This window comes from Cyphellophora attinorum, assembly GCF_001299255.1.
Source record: "Cyphellophora attinorum strain CBS 131958 chromosome Unknown Contig5, whole genome shotgun sequence".
In the NCBI taxonomy this organism is placed as follows: domain Eukaryota; kingdom Fungi; phylum Ascomycota; class Eurotiomycetes; order Chaetothyriales; family Cyphellophoraceae; genus Cyphellophora; species Cyphellophora attinorum.
In genome coordinates this window covers 268,775-289,370 of record NW_017253233.1, presented here as the reverse complement: position 1 = coordinate 289,370, position 20,596 = coordinate 268,775, and the positions used below count along the sequence as shown (strand labels likewise).

Genomic DNA, 20,596 nt, shown 5'->3' with positions numbered 1-20,596 from the left:
GGACCGTAACCTACCCCGAAAAGAAGGGTATGGTGCTTTAAGAACTAAATTTTCGAGAGTACTCAGTGAGGTCTCGGGGGGCTCACGCAGTAAGTCGTGAGCCCCCCAAACTTATTGCTGTTTTTGTTTTGCTAACAACGACGAGGAGTGTTTGTAGAAGCTCGTTGTTACAGATGAGCGCATGCTCTTTTCGGTGCGAGTGCTCAGTGCGTGGTTCGAATCCGATCGTCGTTTTTCGCCAAGGCTGGTTGATGGCAGCTGAAGTGAAGTCGTTAGCCAAGTGAGTGTCGTTGGCTCGTAGTGTCGTTGCGACCTGCCTAACCCGAGTTTCAGGACTGAATGAATCCTACTAATGAATATTCGGATGAACCATGCCGTTCCGATTGGCATATGCGGATGGCATCATCGTCCACCATTGTTGAAGATCCATGACCACAGTTTCACGCCTGCCTACACCTTGAGCCGTATATCCAGAATATTCCAACATCAGCCCTCACACCCACATATCCCTCCCACCAGCCCGTCTCACCCTCTCCCCCTACCCAATCGCACTAACATTTCCCCTAACATCCCCCATGCCTTCCTCCATCTCCGCCCACGTACTCTTCAACTCCCAAACCTTCACACTGACCACACTCCCCTCATTCAAAGCAGCCACACTCACCTCCACCTCGTTCATCATTCCCTCCGCAAAGAACGTCTGCGTCGCACTCCTCTCCCCACCCAAAAGAAACACCTCCCACACACTGCGATCCACCACCATCAGCAACTCCCACGCATCTTGCAAGACTAGGGCTGTGCTGACTTTGTCCGTGAAGAAGGGGTTGTCGAAGGCCGTCGTGTTGCCGCGATCCATCCAGAAAGTCGCATCGCCAGCGAAGGTCTGTCCTGAGGTCAGAGTCTCGCCTGTCGCGCTCGAGCGAATGGTGATGTTCAGACTCGCCGTATTGCTGAGCAACGTGGTGTTCAGACCCGTGATATTCGCACTAATCGCAAACGCTCCAGTCGTATTACTTGCATCTGCTGTCGCAACCAAGGTATCATTCACCAGATTCTCACTACTGCCCAACTCTCGTCCCAACACAACATCCAAATCGTATGGATAGCTCGCAAGCACGTACCCACCCCTCACACTATCCTGTACCCAATTCCTCCTCGGCAGACTCGCCGCACTCTGCCACCCCTCCGCCGGCCCCGTTGGTACATAATTCGTATACTGCCAGTTGCTCGCCCATGCCATACTCACAGCATCTTCCGTCCCAAAGTCGTCGTTGCGGTAGAAGAATTGCGTCGCGTAATTATCCTTCCCGAAATCCGCTATTCGCGCTGCGTTGTCGAGCGGCGTGAAATGCGTCCCGTTGAAGTCGCCCGCGAAGTACTGACCCACGGACCCGCCAAGGGGCGCGCCAGGGTTGATGCTAATGTATAGGAGCCAGACTGTGGATATGGTTTCGCCGGTAGAGGCGTTCTTGTAGGGCATTTGGACGAGGTTCGGGCACTCGTATTGTAGGCCTAGAAGACCGGCGTAGCTGAAGTTCGAGGCTGGCGTCCAGGTGGTCAGGTCCGGGGAGGTGAAGACGCCGATAGTGAACTCGGTCGCGTAGGCGAGCACCATCACCCAGTTGCCCGAGTCGGCGTGGTAGATGACCTTTGGATCACGGAAATTCTTGCTGTTGATGGCGATGACTGGGTTGTTGGCGTAGAGCGTCCACGTGTACCCGTCGTCGCGGGAGTACGCGATGGCTTGTTCCTGTTGCTCGGGACTGTTGGCGGTGAACATGGCGACAACGCCGTTGGTCTGGTTCGGGAAGAAGCCGGAGGTGTTGTTCACGTCGATCACGCGCTGCCTGTGAAGATGCCGGTGACGTTGTCGTATGGGTAGAGGGCGATGGGTTGGTTCGTCCAGTGATACAGGTCCGGAGAGGTAGCGTGACCCCAGTGCTGGTTGCCGGCGATTGTGTCGGTGGGGTTGTATTGGTAGTAGTAGTGCCAGATGCCGCTGGCGTCTTGAAACATGCCGTTGGGATCGTTCATGAATCCTTCCGGTGGCGAGAAGTGGACCTGTGGGCGGTAGTGGCCACTGTAGTTGCCCGCGATGGCGGCAGTGGGAACGACATCGTTGCTGCTTTGTGCATGGACAATGTGGATGTAGCAGAAGAAGATGTAGCATAGTGACAGCATTATGCCAACGAGTAATGTGCGTTTGACACGCGTGGGTCGTACATAGAATGGCCAGCTGGGTCGACGAGCATGAGGTCTGTTTGCATTTGGGGCATGCAGAGCTGTGTACTTGACCTCGCTCGCAGGGCCATTGCTTCCTAGAAACATGGGGTAAAGTCTTGACCATCAAAGTCACCTACCTGCAAAGTGAGGTCAGAAAGATGTCATGGTTGCTGGACCTGACCGGAATCTGAATGAAGAAACGCCGCTCAGTCGCCCAAAGAAACGTTCATATACGGGCAGTGACATGGAAGGACGGCCGTGGCATGAAGTGCCAGGAGCATGCTACCCGCACCAAAAGCGTGTTGGTAACTTTTGTGACCCATCCCAGAGTCGTCCTCCATCACCCACAATTGCAGAAGTGTATGGAGTCGTTGATGTGTTACTAGTAACAAGTAGTATGCAAAAAGATCAGTTCTCATCGGTCCTTTTGTGGAGTGTCGATGTGGCGTGCTGCTGGGAGGATTCCTAAGAACCCCGCCAGCGCCCCGCCCGTCCGACGCCCAAGAGCCTGAGCTTCTGATCAGGCACTGACGCTTGGTCTCTCTTTGCATGTTCGATACTATTGCTGGGGCACAAGTTCCTATACTTGTATGGCTTCCTAGACTTGCCGCGCGCAACAGAGACTCCAGTCGCATGTCGAGACTCGACTAAAGATCTCCGGGGTCCTTCTATCATCTCTAGACGGAATACGCGTGCCCGAACCAGGAGTGTATCCCCCTGCTTCGCAAGCTCGTGATGCTTCCAACAACACGGCATTCACAGTTCTGCCAGTACGGTCGAACTGGCAAGCGTAAATCCCTGTACTATGCCCTGGCATAACCGTACGGACGGCAACGGATTTTACCACTAAGTCAAAGTCCCTGTGGCACACCAAAGTTCCGCTCTTCCAGCAGTTGGCGCGGTCGATGATGACCGACTGTTACTGACCAGGCCCCGCGGACGTTGCTGCATCTCTCTTGAAATCTGCTTCCTTCTCATTTCTACTAATAGAGAAGACTGAAACCTACAGACTGTCGCAAGCAAGCGTGGCATCCTCCAAGTTGGAAGCTTACCACGGCGGCATGAGCAACCATTGATCGCTTCCGCAGGGCTTTCAATCAGGAAACGTCATTGCAGCGAAGACTACTCATGTATTGCTTGGAACCTGTCATGTCTGCGGATTATGACAGTACCTACGAGTCGCGTCCCACCCTTGATTCATCTGTCCTCAGCTCAGCAAGCAATCTACGATCAGGCATCTCTGCCAACCTCTACCAAAGCCACCCGGTTGTTGAGGATCGATGAGTGCTCCTACACGGATGGTAATCCACTTCGCCCGATCTCACTTGCGTGTTCTTTCGAGATACATGACCTTGATCTCAAGCCCGCGTATGTTGCTTTGTCGTACGTGTGGGGAGCTAGCGAAACACTCGTGACAGGTGGACTAAGCATTGATGGAGTGGCCTGGCCTGTAAGGCCGAATCTAAGCGATGCGCTGCAACACATTTGGGACGAAGTCGCTATAAGGAACGAGGATAAGAGATACCGTCACGAAGGGACTTCTAAATCTCGATCAAGAGTATGGCACCCACATTAACAGAAGCCATGTGCTGATAGTATCAGCTACTTGGCTTTGAGACAGCCGATGGTAGAAAGCAGCATCCCTTGGTCTGGATCGACTTCCTGTGCATCGCCCAAAACAATTGTGCTGAAAGAAATCATCAAGTTGCTCTAATGAAGACTGTCTATGAGCAAGCGTCGACTGTCATTGTGTGGCTAGGAGAGGGAGATCAGAGAACCGAATTGGCCATCGACTTTTTCAACTTTATTCACGGCAAGGATATATCGACAGACGCCAGGACCAAGGACCTTCTCGAAAATGAATACACAACACCCGAATCTAGAGAAGCAGTTACTGCAGCTATTGCAGATCTTTTCTGCAACGACTACTGGAGCCGGATGTGGGTTTTTCAGGAGTGGGTGCTTGCTGAACAAGCTTTGGTCTTCGTAGGACAACGCAGCTTTCTTTACGCCCGACGCGGAGAGAGTGACTTCTGGTGGCAGAGAATTCTCCGGACCTGGTCCAGGGACCGTACAGCGTATGCCAACCTCGTTGGTAACGGCTGGGACACATTCAAGGCAAGAAGCATGAAGCAAGTGTCCTCAGATGCTCCGAATTGGTTGACTTGGCTCTGTCTTCAACACTACTGGAGAGCATGCTCTGATCCACGGGATAGGATATTCGCTTCTCTTGGCTTGACCGATGGAAGTTCTACGTGGCCCAAGGTGGATTATGCACTGTCCGTGGAAGAACTCCATGCGAAAGTTGTTCTTAAGTACGCTCATGTTCTGGTCAGAGAGTCGTGGCAGGGGGATCTCGAGGATGATATTCGCAACTTTTCCGAGGCTCTGGTTGTTCCCCTCTGCGTTGATCCATATCATCCTGTTGTCCAAAAGGGCACGGCAGTTGCTGTGGACTATGCTGAAATATTGGCAGCTTTGGTATGGCAACAAACTCGTCATATATCTACTTGGCCTCTGCACAGAATATAACGAGATCACGCGAGGCCTTTCTGCATCGTCCAAGACGGGCCTCAAGTCCAGTCGTTCGACCCTGGGTCTGCATGTCGCAACCGAGCCCCAAACTGAGACAGACCGCGACATCCAAGCCCATCTGCTCTCATGCCACAGCCACGGAGAGCCGGACAAGCACCCTCAATACTCCTCCCTCCCCCAATCATCCCCATCATTGAATCCACCATCGCCCCTTCCCCTAACAGGACCCCTCATCCTTCGCTCCTTCCGTCTCCCAGGATCCATATCCTGCAGGTTCCTCTCCCTCACCTCCCTCATATAGCCTGTCTGCTGATCCCCAGGCGTGTTGGAGTCACCTCGGTCTCTGTACTGTTGTGCGTACAGTGTGCGATGGACGGCATATCCAAGCATCGTGGCCACGGCTGCGCCAAGGATGGCTAGGAGGATGACGACCTCTTTTGGTAGCGGGTCTTGCGCTACTACTGTGTTTGATGCCATGGTTTGGCGCCGACCTGCTCTTCACAATGCGGTCCGTGGTCGAGGGACCTTTGAGTAGGAGAGCCTTGAGCTGGGCTGGATCGTTTGACGAGCAATGCGACTGTTGTAGGGTTCTCGTGCCGTATACCAGAGTCACTGGCGCAAGCTTGAGCAGAAATTCGATACAGTCACGCAGTGGCGTCGAAGGTGTGGCTGTAGCGATCGGACTGCTCTCCAAAGTGCAACAATGAAAGCTTTCCGATAGCTAGCAGTGCTGTAGATGCACCTGTAGGGACAGTGTACGCTTGAGGGAGCGCAGCAATGAATGAATGAATGAATGGAAGCAGACGCGGGGACACTTCTATCGACTGTTCCTGCTACAAGGTGTGCGCAAGCAATATTCCCTCCTTTATACACATCTTGACCTAGACACGACCGTGCCTGGCAGCCTGAATTGCCGCACCCAGGACATCGGGAATATGCAACCTGACACAACAATGTGGTATGCTTCCAGTTCCCTCTGCTTGCAAGATCCACCAAGCCCTGCGCCATTGGCTGGTTCGTCTATCCTTCCTGTTAAGGCATAGTCAGAATATCGCGAATTCCACAGTTCGACAAGGGTTCGGTTGACGAAATCCGACAGTGATTGGTCCGGTCAGGGTTAATTTCCAGCGCTGAGTACCTCGTGAGGCAGGGCGGGACCTTTTTCAACGTCTGCAATGCGCAGCTTGCTCGGACCCGATGCGGCTTGAAATGTGATGGATAGTGTTGTCGTTCTTTTGGATAGTGGGTAATGACGCGATCTATTGTTAGGTGCAGCCAGGCGATAAGACTGGGCTTCGCGAACTACAATGTCCCACAGCCCCAGACCTGTTACAGTATCTCGGACACTGTCTTCATCGTTCCTGCTTGCTTGCGCCGCATCGTCACTCTTGAATCTCATTACACTGCTCTCGCAGCTCGTCAAAAAGCAAAAAGAATCACTCTCAACAGCAGCACCCAGAATCGAACTAGGGTTTCCTATCATCACAGCCGAATAACAGGATGTCTCCATTCCCGCTGCTCGACTGAAGGCGTGTTGGACCACTGACGCCATGCTGCTGAAATGTACTCCTGTAGCGAACAACGTTGATGGTGCAAAATTCTGGTATAGTAATGTAAGAACCTCTCGAAGCTGAGGTATCTGTGAGATGGCTCTCACGGCTGCCCCGTTGCAAGTCAGTCGTTGTTAGTGGGTGGTTCCGGAAAGCTTCAGCTTACACTACATGTACCTTCCATCTCGAGCATACTAGCCGATTCACGACACCAGTTCAGTACGTGGGAACAGCAGAGACAGGGCCAGAGAGCCTTCTTAAGTGTGCTTCATATGTTCAAGTTGCGATCGCTGGCAGCCTGGGTATGTATCCATCCACATATGACCTGACCGCATGGAGGAACCTCCGCAACTGATTTAAACCCCGGCCTCTGTCTCCTATCTTCTCGCATCATGACCTGTCTTCCACTCCAGGAGCATCTTAAGCCCCTATTCAGCCAGCTCTCGCGCTCCTCGTCATCCTAATCCGCTTCGTGTTTGCCAAGGGCGTTGCGGCAGCAGGAGCGACAGACTTTGCTCCTGCCTCAACCGTCTGGCTCGGTCTGGGTAGCTGCGAGGCGCCGCTTGCCTGTGCAGGCACTTGCACGGCCACGGCGACCGCCGCCGCCTTTCCATTATCTGCTATAGTGACAGCCGCCGTTGACTTTTGTTCGGAAGCCGCAGGCGCGACACCAACAGCAAGTTCGAAATTTCGCTTCGATGGCGCAGGAGTGCCGTTGAGTGAGCCTTGTGCCTGCTTGCGTTTGCGTTTGTGTGTACTTTTGCTCTTCTGTGCGCTTTCCTCATCAACGGTCTTCGTCGACTTCGATGTTGCAGTCGCCTGCGGTATGCTTGCTTGCTGCGAGGCACCCTCCACATGATCCACGCGCTCGGTGACCGACGCAAGTTTTGCCAGCTTTGCTCTCGTGCGCTTACTCGGCGAGCCAGGCGGCGATAATGCCTCGTCGTTGGCAGCCTCGCCTTCATCGCTGGTCTTTTGAGCTTCACGCGCTTCAAACACCGCCATGTAGTCTTTTGCGGTCATTTTCTTCTCCTCTTCGCCCTCGCTCTCCGTCAGAACATCGTATTCTTCACCGTCGTCATCTCGGAAGCGAGCTATTTTGGCTGCCCACGTCACATTGCATTGCTTCAATCTGCGTTTGTTGTCCTTGTGCGTAGCTTTGCGTTTGTTGTCTTTTGCCTCCTCCTCACTGTTGGGTTGCGATCCGTTGCTGCCGTCAGATTGGTTACTACCATCCTTGATCAGGCCTAGCTTGATCTGTGCCAGACGTTTGGAAACGCTGAGCGCGCCATCTTTGTTCTTTCGCGTATTATTGCGGACGAGAAGGGCCGCGTTCTGCGCCTCGGTCCTGCTTTTCGCCATCGCTACGAATTCGGTCCCGTTCAGGCGACGTAGTGAGATATTGCTTGGGAGGGTTGCAATACGTTGTGCTGGACGTGGGAGTTTCGTGAGCCTGTTGCTTCGGCGACTGGGAGACGATGGCGCTTGTTCAGACTGATCTTCTTCGATGCTCGGAACTAGTAGAGTGCTGGTCATAGTCATAGTAGCTTCGTCTGAATCCGAGTCTGATATCTCAGGAGGTTCTGGCGAGGCTGGACGCTTGGCGGTAGGAGATGTAGGGTTGTTCTGTTGGTCTTGCAGGTGTTGCTTGATGCGATCGCCTACAGGCCTGTACAAAGTGGCGGTTTGATTCTTCTCGCGGGCTTCTTTGGCGCGTTGAAGAAATTGATGGAGGTAGGCAGTGTCTTCATCCTCGTGTGTATTCGCTGAGGCAGCGTTCTGGTCTTTATCTGTGGCGATAGGTGAGGCAGATGCTTCTTTGCCGTCCGTTTGTCCTTGAGCTGGTCGTTCATTGTGTGGCAAAGCGAAGATGTTGTCGGCGAAAGTCTCGAATGATGGCAACTCTGCGCCCCCTTTGTTGGCGTAACTTTCTTCAGTGAAGAGCGCCTCTGCTGAAGGCTCGTCTTGTGAGTCAGCTACCTCAGTAGCTTCCGCAAGCTCATGTGTATGATCCTCTGAATGGACCACGGCTTCGGAAAGCGTGTTCTCGCTCTGGAAGACATCGTCTTGCTGTTGGGAAAATTCCGATGTCTGGCTGTTGTTCTGATCAGACTGTACTTCGATCGTGATCTGCTCAGGCTGTGGTCGTGCATGTATTTGTGCCTCGGTCTCCGTATGATCCTGCATCGGCTTTGTTGGTGCTTCGCCTTCCTCAGCGTACTTGGAGTCTCCTTCGGCATCTTGCTCAGCTGTTTCACCCGGAGACGGCTGTCCAGCGACCAAATCTTCACCCTCTCCGACCGGTTCTGTCGACACGTCGTTCACAGCAACCATTACCTCGTTCTCCTTACCCTCTACATCCTGTCGCAGCTTCACCCTCTTACTCGACCGCAATGCCTCCTCATCATCGTACCCTCCTCTACGCCATCGCGTGTTAGAGGCACTCACGATGTCCGATAGCGGCTGTCGCGGCCGCTTCCAGATCTTGGTATGCGCGTCGTTTCGCGGCGCGAATGGTTGTGCAGCCTGTCGCTGCCAGGCGCGTAGTTCGCGTGGAAGGTTTGTCGATGCGAAGGAGTAGCTTGGCTGGGTCGTTGGCGAGGTTGAGGATGGCGATGCCGAAGTGTTGTGCTCGAGGTGTGCTTGCTGGATTGTGATGTCTTGTGCTGGTTTTGCGATCGGATCGGAGAAGCTCGGGAGCTGATCTAATGGATGACGAGATGTAGGTGGTGAAAACAGCACACCCTCCTGTAAGGCCATATCTGTGCTATGATGATCTGCGCATCACAGACGTGTGCTGCAGCATATGGATGAGGAGCAAGATTCTGAGTTATCCATGATTACCTTGGTCGCGTGGTAGGCGCGACCTGCAGGCCTCAGGAAGGTGCATTCAATGTTTGGGATTAACTCTAATTGTACTAGCGTCTAATCTTGGCAAGTCTCTCTTGCTCTATATTCTTAGCTGGTCGTGATTGTGGCACTTCACTACCTAGCAGTTCTCATCATATGGTATATAGAGCACAAAACCTACGACTTCATACATACAGATTGTATCGATCTTCGTGCCATCGTGTACTACGAACACGTCCCACTATAGTACGGCACAGCCAAATTACCACAGCCCTGAAAATTATCCGGATAGCCAAAATCCTGACTGCTCTGGAAGAGGTTCGGCGCGTTCCCGCAAGCCCCATAGTTATAGCCAGTGCCATAGAGATTCGACTCACGCCCATAATTCGTCGGCGACTTGGGATCAATGCCCTGCGTCACGCCGTTGGGACATATAGCCGGAACGTTTCCAGTGCCTTCATAGGTTACGTTGCCGGTATAGTAAGCATAATGACATTGACCGGGTGCCCAAGGGTCGCCTTTCGACCCAAAGTCGAACTTCCACCAGACACAGTTGAACACGTTGGTGCAGGCGTCGCAGCAGTCCATCTTGCTAGACGTGGGGAAGTTTGGTGTTACCTTCCAGTTGGCGTGGCTTGCTGGTGCTGGCGCATTGACCTGGAGGGTAGGTGCACAGTATGCCGGGTAGGTTCGGACAGGTAGTGCACTCGAGTAGTCTGTGCAGGTTGCGGTCTGCAGATGGATGTTAGACAGCGGTCTTTGCCGGAGGAGAGAGAACTCACGGTCACTTGTGTGTAGTCGTTGATGGAAACGACTGTCGAAAATGCAGCTGAAGGTGAGATGCAGGAACAGGCGCTCGATATGCGGGAGGCTGGGTATGTCGTTGAAAGCCATGTGGGCAATGGGACCGCGGAGGCCGCCCGACGCCTCAGTTCCACCACTGCGGCATCATCGACCGTCGGAGACGGTGTGATCATGGGCTCTTCGACATCCCGCTTCACCTTGGCGTGCTGTGAGGGCGAGACGTAGTTGAGTGCACCACCTGGTACGGTCACGGGCGATGGAGACGCGCTGTCGTAAATGATTGTTGCCGGAGCAGGATCTGGGAGTCGCTGCAGGTTGTAAAGCTGGAGCGGATGTCGTGCTATTGCGGTGTATCCGGTGGTGAAAAGAGTACACGTATCGGGTCCACGAAAGGTCGACGTCGATGTCAGAGGCACTGAGATGTAGGCAGAGCAGAATGTACTGGCCTCAGCGCTGTGGGCAGGATTGGTGAAGGCGTTGAGCAGATTGTCCTTGTTGCAAGCAGCACGCTCCTCTAGCGCGGCTGGGAAGGCATAGGCCTGCCAGGCCCCGAGGACCAGCGAGGCGACCAAGGAGGCCTTCATTTGATATTCCGATACTCGTGCAAGGTGGTATCAGAGGTAAGGACTCCTGGATAGCCATTGCGATGTATGCCACCTATATATGTCATGCCTGTCGCAAGCGGGGTGAGATTGCGACAGACCATTCTGGCCTTGAGGCTCTTCTTCAGGCTGTGGCGCTGAAACGCGGGACAGGTTATAAAGGAGTATAGGTCTTTAGGGTTGGCAGAAGTATATTCTCAGAGCCGGAGATCGTGGACGTCCTTCTGCTTGCCCAGAAAACCTGTCGAAGCAGCCCGAGCCTTGTGCGAGATAAGCCTCTGGCGGCCCAGGCGGCCCTTCGTGCCGTACTTGAAATTGCGGGGCGCTCGAAATCCAATGTTTGCGGCCACTAGCACCCTCTTTTTGGATGGATACGAAGGGCTTCGAGCTTTAGGGGAAAGGGCGGCAATTTTGGTTCTTGTGGTGCGAATTGTGAATGCGTTGTCCGAGCCGCGCGCTCCTGTTCCTTTGCGAACGCGATCGTGAGTCTCAAGCAGCAGACGGCCCAAACGACGCATAAAGTGATGAACATGATGAACACCAGCGAAATCGCGATGATGATGGGCCACAACCACATATTGGCGGTTGGTGAAGCGGGGATTTTCATCATCATTTCAGGCGGACTCTACGAGAATGTGGTCAAGAAGGGAGTGGTGCGATGTATGGTGGCTGGATCCAACGACGGGCGTTCGTCGCTTGATTATGGGAAGTGATGGTGGACAGCAACTTTGATACTTGTAAGTATAAAGAAGACTGCGAATTTATTCGTGGGACTGCAGCGATGACACGGTGTCTTGGACAGAGAAGCCACGTGGTGTAGGAAAGTCAAAGCCATCAGCTATCGTCTACCCGAGTCTGTAACTGCGACTACACGAAGGATTAGACTGAGTTGTGTGAGAGTATGCTGCAGTAGAAATCATGTGTAAGGAGTGTTCATTATCTGGTCATGATCATGTACAGGAACGTAGCCACCGTTGTTACAAAGTCTGTCTTGCAAGACTCTTTCTGCCATCACACTCTAGTGAGCCATCGAAGCCAAGATTACGTGCCTCGTAGAGCCGAGCGATATCCCATCTCTTCATCTCCTTACTTCTCTCTGTCCTCCAAGATAGTGTAATCATTCGCATCAAATCGTGTATCAGTGGGAATGCCACGATGTGCCCACCCCACTCTAGTGAAACCCACAGCCGAAGCTGCATGCAACAGAATGTATGCCAAAATACAACGCCATGTGCTATGCAGTCGGCCAACAAATGAAGAATGTAGGAAGAAAGTGATGCACCTATTGGTGGTAGTGCATCGGTGGGTTGAAGTCAGCTGTTTCGAACTGAGGACGGTTCCAGGTGCCCGGTGGAGCGGTGTGCGGGGGAGCAGTGACAGGACTGTTGTTGGCATATTGATCGTAATCCCACGAGTTGGCAGACGCATGGATAGGTGCACTCATCGGGTCTGCACTCATCAACATTGACGCCTGAGGCATCCCAGCCATGGCGTGGTTGAATGCGAATGCCTCGTTGTTGCCATAGTTGGGGCCAGCAGTAACCATCTGGACTTGCAACTGAGGCGGGATCGGCGGCATTGGGGCGGTAGTGACAGGAGCCGACATCCGACCCGGAATCATACCAGGCGGGTATGCAGCCTGCTCATGAGCGTACTGGGCCACATAGCCTTCTGGCGGCGAGGTGGGTGATAGATCATCTCACTGATGTCCGCTCCATAGTTAGAAGGCACCGTCGCAATGGTACCGGCAGTCGAGGAATAGCTGGCCGAGTACTTGCCCATGATCTTCTTCAGGGCCTCGTCCAGTATCTTCCATGGGAAGACCTTCACATCTTTCTCGATGTTACGAGGCTTGGGGTGGGGGAAGCCCATGATGACTTTGAAGAATTCTTCGCTGTCGGCTCTGGCTTTCGACACAGTTGCGGGACGATAGCCTTCCAAATTACGGCGAATGCGGTTCTTCTCCTCAACGGTGAAGCGAACGCCGACAAGGGCTTCGAGAAGATAGATCGTGTCGACGGAGGTGACGTAGTAGTCGTTCTTCTCCTTCCACCAGATGCAGCTAATGGTGATGCTGCTGGGCGCACGGTCCTCGAGCTTGACAGGCTTGAACTCAGCAGAGATGATGTTGCCCTGCTGGCTTCGGGTGAACTCAACCAGTCGGCGACGATCGGAGAGCTCCTGCTCGGTCCAGCCCTTGGTCATCGTCTTGAGCTCACCCTTGAGCTTCAAGTTGGCCTTCATGGTGCACGCATATGGGTTGAAAGTCGAGTACGTCTGGTGGAAGTTGGCGTTGACAGGAGAGTGCTGACCAACATTCATGGTCGAAGTTCTGACCAGGCGTGGAACAGACTTGATTGGAGATGCTGAAGCTGGTCGGGGTACCGGAGGTGTCATCGGAGCTTGTGGGCTGGGCTCAGTCTTGACAGTTGCAAAGTCAGGACTCCAACCTGGAGTGTGCGGAGACGGAGCAGCCAAGGACACTTGCGAAGCGTTCGAAGTCGAGTAGTTATGGCCCATACGGGGACCAGGTAGTAGGCCATTGGGGTGGTAGGTCGAAGAGCTGACAGGCGTCGCAACATATGGTGAGAAGGGTGAATTCTGACCACTGCTGTCATAAACAGCACTGTTGTGCACTTGAAGCTGGGCGGACATTGCCCTCTTCTGAGGAGGCGCAAGGTCATAGCCAGATGATTCGATCGAAAGCTTTCGCTTCATAGATTTCGGTGTTGGAGCAGGTTGGTGGCCGTGGAAGCTGCCCTCCATGCCTGAGACAGCGGATGGGCGTCGTGTGCTGGGCATACTCGCGGGCATCTGCTTGAACTCCATATATGGATCATCGACATGATGCTGGCTCAAGTAGTGGTACTCTTGGGCTTGATCAGTGTCGTAGGTTGGGCCAATGTACAGGCTGGGGTTGTAGTGAGCCCCTTCCGGGCCCGGCACGGCTCGAGGCCCATGCATAGCCGCGTGCTGATAGTAACTCAACATGTCTCGTTGAGATGCCATCGGCTTTGCGTGGAGACCACCGTGAATTGATTCCCCAAAGAACTCACCGTCCAAGACCGTTGGTTCGTAAGAATCGTCGGCGATGAAGGGAGTGAAGAAGTCTGGGGTAGACTGGAAGGTGTCAGCCATGGCTCTATATGTAGCTAACTTCGGTGGAGAGGCATACCTGGAATTGATCAAACTGAATGGAAGCCAGCTTGACGGTTGATGGAAATTAATGGCGATAGCGCGCTCGGAAACGATGTAATAACAAAGCGAGTGACTGTTGCGAAAAGGGGACTAAGCGAGTGACAAGGCTTTTAACTCAGCCTCAAGAGGTCAAATCGAAAGATTTGGGCTTGTTGTTATTGGCAGGGGCCTTTCTGGACTGTGTAGACCGAAAGACCTGATGCCAACATATAGATCAGTCAAATGAATGACCAATCCGGTGCGGGAAGTCTGGCGATGACTTCTAGCGAGGATGGCACCTGGGTGTGTCCAGGTGATTTGAGGAGTGGTAGTGGCGAATTGAGCAGTAAAGATGCTCGAATTCGGTGGTGTGGATGTTGGTATTTGTTATTCGAGATCCCGATTGAGATGTGGTGTCGGGAAGATGAAGCAGCTGCAATTTTGCAGACAAAGAACTTCGTACAGATCACCGTCGACGAACTGATGCATTGATTAGCCAACCTCTTGGTACGATCAGATAGGCAGATTGCTGTGTACCTTTTTTAGACGAATTCGTCGGGAAGTCGGACGAACCGCCGGCGATGTAGGTATTGTTGAAACCAGCGATGAGGTCTGTAGTTCGAGATCAGTCAGTGTCTTGAGCTCACATGTATACACATGATGTCGCAGGAGTGAAGGGGCAGGCATCATCTCCGACAGATGACAATCGTTTTATCCACGCAAGGAGTATATGAGAGTGCTGCAGATATGGGCAAGATCGAGCGTCGAGTACAGCAAGAGCCGCACGGACAACGTACCTGGTAATTTTAAACCAGACTGATCTGTTCTCCTTGCAACCAAGTAGCCGGTTTAGTGGAATGGGTTGCGAATGGATCGGATAGCTGCAGGGTGGATGCTCGAGCCTCTTTTCTCGGTGGAAATGCTGAACGTTTGTCCTTTTTAGTGTCGTCAGATTCGATGCAGGGAGCAAATTCGTAATTGCTGTAGAATCGTGCTCGTCGTTATATCGTAAGAGACGGCTTGCGAGGAATGTCGGGTATGATCAAGGTTAGACTACAAAGCGATTGTCCTTTGGGCAGATTTGCAGGCGGGCGACAACGAAAGTGTTGGTGATATACGAGGTATGAGCGAGTGTACCAAGTATATTGCGACTGAAAAAGCGAATGAAGTTGAGGATTCTGGATACAGAAGCCTCTTTGAACCTGTGGTCCAAAAGCGATCGTCGGGTGCGGGAGTTGCTGGTAGGTTGGGAGAGTGGTATGGTCGTGGAAGAGGATGGAGCCGAGGAGTCGAGGGGAAACCAAGAGGCTATATTGCGCTGGGAGGAGCCAGCCAGAGGGTCAGCGGCACAGTAAGAAGCGAGCATAGCCAAAAGCCAATGAGGTGGATAGGCCATTGTGGCGATGACAGGAGAAGCATCCGGGCTCCAGCTGGCCATGACCATGGAAAAGCGGCGAAATGGAAGAGAAGACGACAAGGACAGGATTAGCTACAAGCGGAGCCCAAAGGCCTCGCATGAGTGGCCCAAGGCGACAAGACTCGTCATGCACCTCGAGTCCGGGATGCTGATTTTTTGTTTTCTCGCACCCAAATAATAATCACGAGCTGGGCTTGGTCAATTGAGCAACGATCATCTGCATGGTAAGGCCACGCAGAGGCTGATGATCCTCAATACTGAAGCAGGTACTGCACATGCTTTTGATACGGGCAGCAGCGATCCGCACCACACGGCACTTACACCTGAAGATACATATACATGATAGTACGTATAGGACTTACGAGTGCTCTTGCAAGTTGCCAACTTCTAGGCGCACTCGTGGCGCTTCGCGGGCCCCAGGCCTTAGACTTTGGTATTCGTACTCTTTTCGATGTTCACTTACGCACAACGCGTGACACCACGTGCCGACTCGAATGCCTTCGCTGATAGCTGTGAAAGCACCATCGTCTCAGCTAAGCTCCATACCGAAAAGATGGACGCGGTATGGTGTGGATAACTATTGGTGTTGGAAACTCATGGTGAAGCAAATCCATCACTGATCGGAAGCGCGGAAGAGAAAGGAAGTGTGCGAAGACGATCGATGACCATTCCTAAAAAGTCTAAGCTTCGAATGGGCACTCTTGCTGCGCCTCTCTGCTGCCCATCCTCTTGGAGAAAGGCATCAGTAAATGGACCCTTTGTCAGGTGAGCAGCAATCCAACAGTAGCATTAGCAGAGCCACCGCGATGGCGAAAAACGCTGCTAATAGCACAGACTGCTAGGTGACGCACGACGCGCGCGTTATTCGATGAGGCGGCTGAAAAAGAGCATTCATCAGATCAGACCACAGCAGTGCCAGAAAGATCGCAACTTCGATTTTTCGATTCGATCCGCTGCTCCTTCTCACACGAGGCGACTGCTGCAGGAGCCAGCAAAGTATCTTGTAAAGACGCGATTGTGGCCTCGGTGATCAATGCATCCGGGCGCTGGTGACTATGTCATTCCAACATCGCGTCGAAGATCACAGCTGACGTCGTGTCGTCTGAATGGCTTGTTATTTTTGGACGCCTCTTCCATGTCGCCCCGCAGAGCCAATGCAGACAATCGCTGGCTGAAGTGGCCACCAGGCCCTATCCAGTAACGCCTCCGTCTGAATCGACCAGGGGCACTCTTGTCAAGCCACCTTGCCGAATATCCAGCAAAACCTGGACGCAGCGCATCTACAACCACGCATTCTTCGACCCCTGAGCTGTACACATGAGATGCACTATTCATTGTCCCTGCAGAAACGATTGCTTCAGCCTTCTGTCGAATGCTCACCACGACCGGAGCTCTGGTACGGGGCCATCTCGCTCCGCCGATTTTCGGAAGGATGGCCCGGCAAATATTTCTTTCAGACCTGCAAGCGAGATGCTGTCCAACATCGTTACATACGAAACTATCCAAATACGAAGCCAATCCGTGATTGAAGTCAGGCACGCGTTCACGAGCCATTTATTAGGGACTCTGTGAGGTAAGCATTGCTGCCAACGGTCCTGGGGCTCTGCACAGCTTCCGGCTTGTTCGGTGCAGTGGATACCTGTCATCATTGTTCGGGCGTACGCCTGAATGAGGTCGAGTCCACTAAAGGACAATATGCTCTACTACATGGAGCTTTTCACGGCCATCAAGATGTCTCTACACTTCTGAAGTTCTGACATGAAACGGGCCTTGGACCTCAAAGCCGCTACGTCTGGTGTTGAGTCGAGTTTGCTCCCAAGACCGCCTAGTCCTGCAGCTGGACTGACCAGGGTGTTTCATAACGCAATAGTCATGCTGCAGCTTGTGCTTCTCGACTCATCCTCGCCACGACAACAGTAGCGGCGGCGACGATGTATAATAGCTTGGGCAGACGCCATCCGATCTCCTCCGGCGCCGCTGACCGTGACGTTCGCTAAGAATCCAATTCATTCAGCCACGGGAGCACTATTCTTTCGGGAACCTCCGCATTCTCGCAGGGCATGCGAGAGCAGTCCACCCCCTGAGGCTGTGAAGCTGACCGGGCGCCCTCATGTCCGCAAAGCTGTCGCTTCAATGTCACTTTGCAAGACACGACCGCAGCAGCCTACCGGAGGTCATCTTCCGGAGCTGTGTGCTCACACAGTGTCGAACCCATTTTCGTGCGCTCCGCGTCAATTCTCCGATCGCTTCACCGGCTCACTAGTGGAGATACACGCCGGTGCACTGCTCTTCGCCTAACATCTCTAGGCAGGACCTAATGCGCGAACACTCGATAGTCTGCCAACGCAAGGGAGCGGACACTCATGTCCTCCGGCACTGTACTGAACTAGATATCAGATGGCCATTCACTAACACCAGCCGCCTGAACTACCATAATGCGCATCAATAACACGCGAATGGTACCATTCTTGCAGGGACTTTCCGCAGTACGGGATACGAGAGCCTGACTGTCGATCGATTCAACTGCCGAACGCGTGGGCAAAATATTTCATGGGTCTGCCAATGCTTCTAGCCTCCTCCGACCTTGAATAGACCCCTTTGCCGACTCTCACACCATGCAGCGATCCTGTCTATCACGAAAGCACACTCAATGATCTGCTCGTGATCTGCGTCTTTGCGCAGGTACAGTCACTAAGTATAGACACGAATGCATCATCTGTGCAGATAGCCATTCTGCCGAAATGCTCAGGGACACGGAAATGTGTGAAAAGATCGACGGTGGCGACCTGCAGGAACACAAAGGACATGAGATCACGCCGCTGAATACACCGATGTCGCAACTGCAACTCACTCACATGACAGTAGGCTGTGCAGACCACTATCTTGTCAAGAGAGGCTCTACGATGCTATTCTTGTCAACGATAACATAGTCTGGTGCGTGCGACCCAATATGCAGGTCCTCATGCCGGCAGGTCTCCGGTGGCTTGGCAGTAAGTTTCAACGGCGAGCAGTCGGAAGTATTGCAGAGCGAAGCTTGCAGCGCCAGACATGTCTGAGATGAGTCCTCGAATGATCGAAAGCCATCTCGTTGTCGCGCGAGCGACGATTCTGAGCGCTCGAGTAAGAACACCATTGCAAGCCAGACTGGGTAATCCAATTGCAGGACTTATCGATTTCAGACCCCAAATTGACAAGGCCACGTTGACGTGCCACAGCATCAAAGCACAAACCGAGCGGCGGTGAACCGCTATCTCGACATCCACTGGACGTCAAGCTCACTGTGCCAACCAATCATCATAGTGAAACACACTGTTCTATTCTCGAAGTCGAAGCATGTTTGGAATTGTCACTCACACTGGGACATCACGATCTTGCGAACCATCCCACAGCATGACTCCTGACTTGTGCATACTCTCGCTTGCGTTTGCAAATTACAGGACGAACTTGTGCCACAAGAACTCGAACCGCTCTCCTATTCTGGACATTCATAATACTTTTTCTAATCAACCTCACGCAGACGGAAGGCCATCGTGCTGTCTCGATGACCATGAACTTTGCCTCTGGACAGGTGCGCACGACATTGACGCTCATCCTATCAATGTCATCACTCCCAGGGCCGTCGAACGGCACCACCCCTTGAGAGTGGGTGCACAGCATCCACGCGACGCTCATAAACAAAGACGATAGGTCTAAATAAGGTTCTCAAAGCTTGCACGACCAGACCGTCGGTGCTGAGTACTCACGGTCGGTTGACGCAACGACGCGTCTGTATAGCAGCGACATTGCCAGAAGGGGCTAACGGACCAGCCATTTCTGTCGAAACAAGACTCTTGCTATGCTCTGACTTTCTCTATCCACTCGAGTGCCGTTGACAGATGATTTTGAGGGGTTCCGGAGAACAGGCATGCTCGTTGGCAACAGCTGTGCATGAGCGCGTTTGATGCTTCTATCAGGACCCTCTGGCGGCTGGAGTGGTGACGATCCGCTTTCCTCACCGTCGCCGCCAACGTTTCCCAGATATTCCGTAAGGCGATAAGTGCAGTTCACATGTATCTATGTCCGCACCTCTACTCACAAGAAAAGTCCACCGCCAATTACGTTTCCCAGCGCCAATGCAATGGTAGTGTGGTGTCGGTAGCCAGGTTGGCAGAAGCTCAGATGGCAGGAAGGGGCCCACAGACAGTCCGCACACCCTCATTCATGCGGTTCAATTTGAGATGATCATCTGAACTTCAAATTCAGCAACACCATGGCTACGACGATAACAGCGCATCCGCGTCCAGTCTCTCAGCTAGCAGTCGGTCGATCGTATGCAAGTGTCGCGTCCATGATGCTAGTGCTGCCTCGCATGATACAGTCCTGATGTCGGCATCTACAAAACATGCTCTCGTCGTCCGGTCTGAGATATGATCATCTAGACATAGTCATCCGGTCTAGCTTGAGATTCTCGAGACCTCTTTCGCAGGAGCGACAGAGTGATGACATCCGCACCTGCCTCGTCAAATACTTACTGCGGCAGGAGCGGCCGCGTGATGGCGTTCGCACCTGCTCCCCTTGGATGCTGGCTGCGGCAAGAATCATTGTACGTTCGTGCCTGCCCAAGCGGATACCTACCTTTGACGGCAGGAGCGGCTAGATGACGCGATTCGCACCTGCTTCACTGTATACTTAATGCGGCAGCAGCAACTGGGCGATGGCGTCAGCACCTGCTCTCCCGCGTTACGATTCACGGCGGGGGCGACTGGATGATGGCATTCGCGCCTGCCGCAGCAAGTATCCGGAGGCACCATGCCAGGCCTAGCTGCCGTCGATCCCCATCACTGGCCGTGGAAGATATGCCAATGACTCAGGGATCGAAGGGTCCCCAAGGCGCGCGTAATGCGACAGTTGTGTCCGCGACTGTGCTTGTCAGCCAGTGTCGACCAGCACTGCTCGTCATTTGAATAAACAAGGTCCACGAATTGTGACGTCATCCGGTCTTGGTGGACTTCTGTCATCCGGCGTTGTGAAGAGACACCACATTGAACAGTCCTATTCGCGTGAGCCGGTGATGTTTACCTGCTTCTCGTCCACCGCGAGCACGTCCATGATCCCGTCAAACAAGGCATCATCGCTACGGAAATTGTGAAAGATCAGGGTCGAAGTAATGATTGAGAGATAAACGCGAAATAATCACGTGGACATATATATACACATAGATGGCTTCCTTTTGCGGTCGTTACAATAGGCACTAATGATGTCCCTTCCCTTTTTCCTGATCCAAGACGATGATAAGGGTGATAGCATGGTCATGCCTAATGCATTGGACCCCTGATTATGATCGTTAAAACCGTAACAGCGCCTTGCTTGCTTTTCCCCAATGCCCTGACTGTCGAGCATGACCGTGTGCTAGACCATGTTCCAAATGCTGCAAACAAAACATGCAAACCAAAAGAGCC

The 20,596-nt window shown here is 53.0% G+C and overlaps 6 protein-coding genes across 6 annotated transcripts; all 6 read right to left on the bottom strand.

The window, feature by feature from the left end:
• Nucleotides 1-538: 538 nt before the first annotated feature.
• On the bottom strand, nucleotides 539-1,780 carry AB675_6760 (Extracellular exo-inulinase; the record flags this gene model as incomplete). The annotated part of the gene is made up of 1 exon (XM_018147074.1): nucleotides 539-1,780. The coding sequence occupies one exon, from the start codon at nucleotides 1,778-1,780 to the stop codon at nucleotides 539-541; it is 1,242 nt and encodes a 413-aa protein (XP_018003531.1).
• A 56-nt stretch (nucleotides 1,781-1,836) lies between these two features.
• On the bottom strand, nucleotides 1,837-2,181 carry AB675_6759 (putative invertase; the record flags this gene model as incomplete). Its single annotated transcript, XM_018147072.1, has 1 exon — nucleotides 1,837-2,181. The coding sequence occupies one exon, from the start codon at nucleotides 2,179-2,181 to the stop codon at nucleotides 1,837-1,839; it is 345 nt and encodes a 114-aa protein (XP_018003416.1).
• A 2,736-nt stretch (nucleotides 2,182-4,917) lies between these two features.
• Nucleotides 4,918-5,235, bottom strand: AB675_6758 (uncharacterized protein; the record flags this gene model as incomplete). Its single annotated transcript, XM_018147071.1, has 1 exon — nucleotides 4,918-5,235. The coding sequence occupies one exon, from the start codon at nucleotides 5,233-5,235 to the stop codon at nucleotides 4,918-4,920; it is 318 nt and encodes a 105-aa protein (XP_018003495.1).
• A 1,505-nt stretch (nucleotides 5,236-6,740) lies between these two features.
• On the bottom strand, nucleotides 6,741-9,068 carry AB675_6757 (uncharacterized protein; the record flags this gene model as incomplete). Its single annotated transcript, XM_018147070.1, has 1 exon — nucleotides 6,741-9,068. The coding sequence occupies one exon, from the start codon at nucleotides 9,066-9,068 to the stop codon at nucleotides 6,741-6,743; it is 2,328 nt and encodes a 775-aa protein (XP_018003541.1).
• Nucleotides 9,069-9,383: 315 nt separating this feature from the next.
• AB675_6756 (uncharacterized protein) lies at nucleotides 9,384-10,546 on the bottom strand (the record flags this gene model as incomplete). The annotated part of the gene is made up of 2 exons (XM_018147069.1): nucleotides 9,384-9,890; nucleotides 9,941-10,546. 2 exons carry the CDS (start codon nucleotides 10,544-10,546, stop codon nucleotides 9,384-9,386), a joined length of 1,113 nt encoding a protein of 370 aa, XP_018003615.1.
• Nucleotides 10,547-11,846: 1,300 nt separating this feature from the next.
• On the bottom strand, nucleotides 11,847-13,702 carry AB675_6755 (uncharacterized protein; the record flags this gene model as incomplete). The annotated part of the gene is made up of 2 exons (XM_018147068.1): nucleotides 11,847-12,262; nucleotides 12,310-13,702. 2 exons carry the CDS (start codon nucleotides 13,700-13,702, stop codon nucleotides 11,847-11,849), a joined length of 1,809 nt encoding a protein of 602 aa, XP_018003363.1.
• Between the last annotated feature and the right edge of the window lie 6,894 nt (nucleotides 13,703-20,596).